The sequence below is a fragment of the Seriola dumerili genome, unplaced genomic scaffold, assembly GCF_002260705.1.
Source record: "Seriola dumerili isolate Sdu_G_001 unplaced genomic scaffold, Sdu_1.0 BDQW01000081.1, whole genome shotgun sequence".
NCBI classification, from domain to species: Eukaryota; Metazoa; Chordata; class Actinopteri; order Carangiformes; family Carangidae; genus Seriola; species Seriola dumerili.
In genome coordinates this window covers 4,828,810-4,834,921 of record NW_019174336.1, presented here as the reverse complement: position 1 = coordinate 4,834,921, position 6,112 = coordinate 4,828,810, and the positions used below count along the sequence as shown (strand labels likewise).

The 6,112-nt window shown below is 39.9% G+C and overlaps 1 protein-coding gene across 1 annotated transcript; it reads left to right on the top strand.

Annotated features, from left to right (window-relative positions):
• Nucleotides 1–225: 225 nt before the first annotated feature.
• On the top strand, nt 226–3,231 carry ssna1 (SS nuclear autoantigen 1). Its single transcript, XM_022744641.1, has 3 exons — nt 226–554; nt 1,492–1,691; nt 2,991–3,231. The coding sequence occupies exons 1-3, from the start codon at nt 503–505 to the stop codon at nt 3,081–3,083; spliced, it is 345 nt and encodes a 114-aa protein (XP_022600362.1). The 5' UTR covers nt 226–502; the 3' UTR covers nt 3,084–3,231.
• The last annotated feature ends 2,881 nt before the right edge of the window (nt 3,232–6,112 follow it).

The window sequence follows — 6,112 nt, the reverse complement described above, 5'->3', positions numbered from 1 at the left end:
GGTTGGTGTTTTTCTGTGTGTCTGTAGTTTAGTGGGTTTGTCTTTAAGTGCCATGCATTTTAATGTAAAGCACAATGAGCTGAATTTGTAATTAAATGTATTTTATAAATAAAATGACGTCGCCTTTACCAGTAGTAAATGGTACACCTAATTAGAAGGTAATACTAAGCACCAGAAGGGGGCGCAAGTGCAACACATCAGATGTGAAGCGCCTGGATTCAGAAGACGAAGAAGCCTCGTGCACGGTCGGTAGGTCAGTTTGGTATCCGGTGGTAGCTTTGGATTAGTTGTCCGGGAAACCCGCCATGTACAAGTACTTGATTTAAAATACTTTGCTGAGGAAAGACGCCTGAATCTTTAGTTTCATGTCTGAACCCGGCTCGTTTAGCATAGCGAGACTGATGAGTAGCTAGCAGGCCGCGAGAATTAAGAGAACTAACGAGCACATAACGTTAGCCTCGGTGACTCTTACAGTCAGACCACCGTTTGCTAAACGTCCGACATGACCCAACAAGCTGCTGCTCTACAGACCTACAACAACGAACTTGTCAAATGTAAGTGGCTTGTTTATTTATTTTTTGTTGAAGTTAATTTGACGGACTAGTAGTGAAAATAGTGGGGAGATGGTTATTGCCTGGAGGTGACGGTTTTGGCGGCGGGGTGAGCAAAACTCAGTATCCTGAATACTTTAGGCTTAAACCACAAAACACTACGTCGACTAAACTGGATAATTTCCTCCAATATGTTTCGTATGCAAAGTTAACGTCTGCTCCAGACAAACTCACTTTCTGGTACTTTCTAAACAGATAATGAGTCTTACTTCTTTGTTCTGCTTGTTCTGGTTTTTGACCTACCTGCTACTGCTGTGGCCAGCAAGCAGGATAGTACTGTGCAATCTGATTAACCCACCCAGATTATACAGTCTATCACCTGTAAATCAGCCTTTAACTCACACAGTGCAGCTATCATTATTAAATACCTGCAGTAGCTTTTATCTCTGTGAAACCCAAAACTAGCAACAGATGCCCAGCCAAAGTGTTATTGTTTTCTGAGAATGATACACATTAAAACTATTAACACTTGTCACCTGTCAGCTGCTGGTTAATTTGTTTCTAGTCTACCAGCTCCTATAGCAGGTTACCAGACCCCAATTGAAGATTCAATTCAGTTATGGGATTGGTTGAAACAAAACTGAGACACACAGCAGTTCTGTGTTCAAACAAATCCTGACATTTGAAAAGTTGTAACTAGACAGCATTTGTCATTTTTGCTTGATAAGTAACTTAAAACAGCCAATTATCCAGATTGTTCTTGATTAACTGTCTGTTTTAGACCAATTGAGACATGAGACTTATTGAAAAAATGATTTTACCTGTCATATAATTTTGAAATGTGCATCAATACTGCAATTTTCAGTTTTTTTTCTCCTGTAACACCCTTGTCATCACTCAGTGAGGCTCTGAGGTAACAAACCCTTTTTATCTCTGTCAGGTATCGAGGACCTGTGCTCCAAGCGGGATGAGCTGAACAGTCAGATCAAGCAGGAGGAAGACGAGAAGGAGCGACTGCAGCATGACATCCGTGTCCTCTCGGAGAAGCTGAGCAGAGTCAACGAAAGCCTGGCACAAAGACTCGCTGCCCGCGCCACCTTCGACCGCACCATCGCTGAGACTGAGGCTGCGTACACCAAGGTGTGTGACTTGAATATTATTATCAGCAATATTCTTGGACCAAAAAATGGTTTAAACATGAGCGAAGGAGTAAAATGGAGTATAATATCAGTATTTGTGTTCAGGTTACCTGGTCAGTTGATCGCAGGTAATTCTGTTACATAGCTGAAAATATGGCAGCTATTCTGGTTGATTAATCGTTTGTCATTGTAAATTGAATATTTTTGAATTTTTGACTGGGACATGACATTGGACTCTGAGAAACCTGAATGGACTTTTTCACTATTGTCTGACATTTATAGAGTAACCGATTCATCGAGAAAATAATCGACAGATGAGTTGATAATGATAATCGTGAGTTACGACCCTGGTGGGCAGAGCAGAATGCTGGCATCTCCAGCAATACGTTGGTTAGCTTAGCATATTAGTAAGCTCAGCTAGGCTAAGTTAGCTTAGCTGTAGTAGGCAGATTGTTTAGCCATGTGGGAAAGTTGAGAGTGTGTCCTGGGCTCAACTCAATGAAGCACCAGTTATTGAGATGATTCTCTGTAGACATTGCTGCACTCTTACACTCACATAACTACATTTTCACACCCTCTTCTTTTTTCTTTGATGTGACAGGTAGCGGGATTTGATGGAGACTGTTTTCATACCAAAGAGGTTTCTAGCTAGTGGCTAAGACTAGTGAAGCTAGATAAACAGTGATGGTGGTTGGACAAAGCATAGTATCAAGCCAGCTGGTAGCTAAGCCAATGTAGGTTAGCCTAAGCAGATACATTACAGATAAAAGGGCCGATTAAGCTGTCAAGTATCTGACAGGTTAATGGTTTGTTAAGAATGATGTTGAGGGCTCAGTAGATGTATGATGGCGCACTCTGATAACCTCTGCAGGGCGTGGTGATAGGTCAAAACATAATTTAGTATGAGGCTTCTAGAGGAAATGCAGCCAATAGTTCAACATGTGTGTTGTTAACAGGCTGATGAACTGACTGCTGCATTATAGTACACCATTATGTTTTTTCTGGGTGGGTTTGTACTTCAGTTGTCCTTCTGCAGCAGTTTCATTTGACAGGCACACCCCACTTACTGATGCTGAACTCCCTGAGCACGCTCACTAATCACTGCAAACACACTCCTAAGCTGCTCTTATTAAAAAACAACAAGACAGTCAGCAGTGCCTGGGCCCTTTTTTATATCACTCTTACAGTCCACACCACACTTCACATCAGCTGTATGTCATCTATGTTGTTTTTACTCATGCTCTTAAGTATCTATACAGTCAATTCAGTCTGGGATTTTTCATTTGTGTTCCTCCTATAGATCCTGGAGAGTTCCCAGTCTCTTCTCAGCGTCCTGAAGCAGGAGGCAGGAAACCTCAGTAAAGCCACAGAGCCCCGGAGGAAGGAGCACTAATGGCAATGAAAGGTCATGTGTTTTGACCACAGCAGCACACTTGACTCTGCACTTTTTATGCAGTTTATGTTCCACTCTGGACTATTTATAATATATGTGACTGAATCGTTGTAAATCCTTTATTCCAATAAATGTGTTTCTTATCACTCCCACGACTAATATATGTACTTATAGTTTCTAGAGGCAAATCCCCTATGGAGACAAGAACGTGTCTTTTCCAGGGAATTTGACATTTATTATTTAAACAGGTTTTTATCAGGATGAAAATGACACACACACACACACAGCACTGATGTTTGTTCAAGTCTTCTATTTATTGAACTTTCATTTGTACAAGTATGACATCACTTTGTTTATGTTTTTTTGCTTTTTTGTTTTTTATTTGCCCAAATTATTGACGATAACTTTACAGTAAGCACATCTGCTGTGATGTAGATTTACAGACGAGGGGAAAAGTAAAGGGGGAACATGATGGAGCTTCTACCACAGAGTCGCTACAGTGTGACCAACACAAACTGCTCATTTCGAAACAGGAGGAGACAGATGGGGAAACAGTGCAGTGAGAGAATGTGTCTCTATGTGCCGGTAAATGGCCATCAGAAAAGTTCTTGCTGGTGTCAATTAAGACGGTCAGGGAGGTTTCCCACAATTCACTCTGCCTCTTTTGTCCTTCAGCTCACAGAAAGACAGAGAGGAAAAACATTGCCACAAAGAGTCCATGTCCTCTTTGGGGTTTTGTTTGTTGAAGGCAGCAGTTACCACAGGTGGATCCACAGGTGTGTCATGTGACCACAGCTCCACAGCAGGTCCAAGTGGGTCTTTTCTATGGACCAAATTAACATTAAGAACACTAATGCATTTGGAAGTTTTAGCTCCATAACTACATATCATGTGTAATTCACATTTCTGCTGGAATATTTTACACATGCTGTACAGGTTTGTGGGGTTTTTTTCTGCTCTTTTAAGCAGCCATTAGTTTCTCTTCATTCAGTCATGGTATGAAAATGAGACTCTTGGAAACTTTATTGTAATCCATCACAGCGAACATCAAGCCTGTATTAGTCAGACAGTTACTCTACATTATGGTAATGTGGTTTTAAGTGCATATTGTTTTGAAAAGTCTGCACTGCGTTTGATAGCTGGGTATTAAACCTTAATACTGAGACTGAATTGTGTTTTTAGTGCCAAGTATAGAGCCCAGAATTCTTGCTCAGATTCCTTATCTTCTTTATCTAGTTTTGTAACAGTTTTACACTGTGAAACTTGTTTAGCTGCTTGTTTTTAGAAACGTTAAGTTTGAATTAACTTTAGCCTCCTGTTTAATGAAAAATGTATTTTGTAAGAACAGAAAATGTTTTGATTTTTCTAAAGAAAGAAGAGAGAAATTTAAATTTCTGTTTTATAGAAAATTATTTCACCCAGCCCTGCTGCATTTTGATGCAGCAGAGTGTGACCTGATGCCCACTGTGATAGTCTACACGAGTCAAGTTTCAAGCTATGCACTTAAGAGTCGAGTAGATTTTCATACCACTGAAATGAAGTGGAATCTAATGGACGCCTGGAATGGTTAAAAAATACATTCAAACTTCTAGAACACAGTATCATGGTTTGCAGATAGTACTGTAAAATATATGCATTTCAATCAGATGAATGGGCCAATAACAGTGACGATGAAGGATTTTTACAGGGATTTTTGAGGTAACGTTAGGTCAAACATGGAGCGTGGACCTGTGTGGATGTGGATTACTGTTCGTGGTCACAGCGGCAAGGCCGACAATCATAAGACTTCAGATGCAAGGCTGCAGCAAAGAGTAAAAAAATGGTCATGGCATTCATCATGTACAATTGAAGAGTTCTATTCCAAAATGCTACTCATTCAGTTTGATAAAAAAAAAAAAAAAGTTTACTCATCTATTGTGTCTGACACACAGTCAATGGTTGTGTAATAACAGGTGTCAATAGTGGCTATTGATTCGAAACCAAACTCTTCAACTACACTTCTTGCTCTTGAAGTGCACATTCCCTCTGTCGCCGACTCTGTTCCTTCATGAGGTGCAAAACAAAGCTAAAAGCATGACAGTGCAAAAGACACTCAACATCCAAGACTCCAGACGAAACAGATGATTCCTAAATTCATCGGACAAAGACAAAAGACAAAATTTTATCTCCTAACAGCAAAATCCAACCTTCATCTGATTGGAGAACTTCAAAAAAAAAAAAAAAAAGACAAGTAAGAAATAAATGTTCATATTTATGAAAATATGGTGGAAACTGTACAACAATACTGGCCGTAGAGTTGATCCTGGGAGTGTAAAGAATGAATGTGAGGCCGTTACAGCAACACTTTAATCAGTTGGCATTATGAGTTTAAAAAAAAAATCATCTGGAAACTTGGTGCATTCTTGTATATAAAAAAATCTTAATTAAAAAGTCATTACATATTCTTTCAAACACACACAAACTTGCATTCGCTCTCACAAACATGTCATATTATGAATGAATCATAATCACCGTTGCCTTCGTTACTTCAATGGACCGGCTTCTTTCTCTGTGGAATGTGAAAGTACATGAGGTCCGACTGGGAGAAAAAACAATCAAACAAACAAACAAAAAAAAAAACTCCGGTGGGGCTGTTTGGACCCGTCTGGTTCCTTCCATACCAGCAAAGGTTCCTTTACGAAAACGTTTTTTTTTTTTTTTTTTGTACATGAACAGGTCTCAGACATGCAAACTTCAACTTGAAGCAGGAATAAATACACAAGAAGCCAGAGAAAAAGGTGTCAGGAGGTCGAACAGCTTTCGGTAAACGACGTGACACAGATAACCTTGATAGAAGATATACAGAAACATTCAACAGTATGATGTTTTGTTTGTCACCAGCAATACGGACATACAGACATTATTGGCCAAGGTCACTTTTTCAAGCATTTGATCAGGGATCAGAGTTGCTACCGATTGACGGAGATCTTCCCCAAGGGTGCATATGTTTCCTCCCTTGTCACAAAGAGGGGAAGTGTGTTGAAGTTTGC

Bases quoted from the DNA above. Each gene is read 5' to 3' on its own strand.
- ssna1 (XM_022744641.1), top strand. From the start codon at position 503: ATGACCCAACAAGCTGCTGCTCTACAGACCTACAACAACGAACTTGTC. The intron at 555-1,491 runs GTAAGTGGCTTG...TATCTCTGTCAG, and splicing joins CAACAACGAACTTGTCAAAT to GTATCGAGGACCTGTGCTCC. The intron at 1,692-2,990 runs GTGTGTGACTTG...TTCCTCCTATAG, and splicing joins CTGAGGCTGCGTACACCAAG to ATCCTGGAGAGTTCCCAGTC.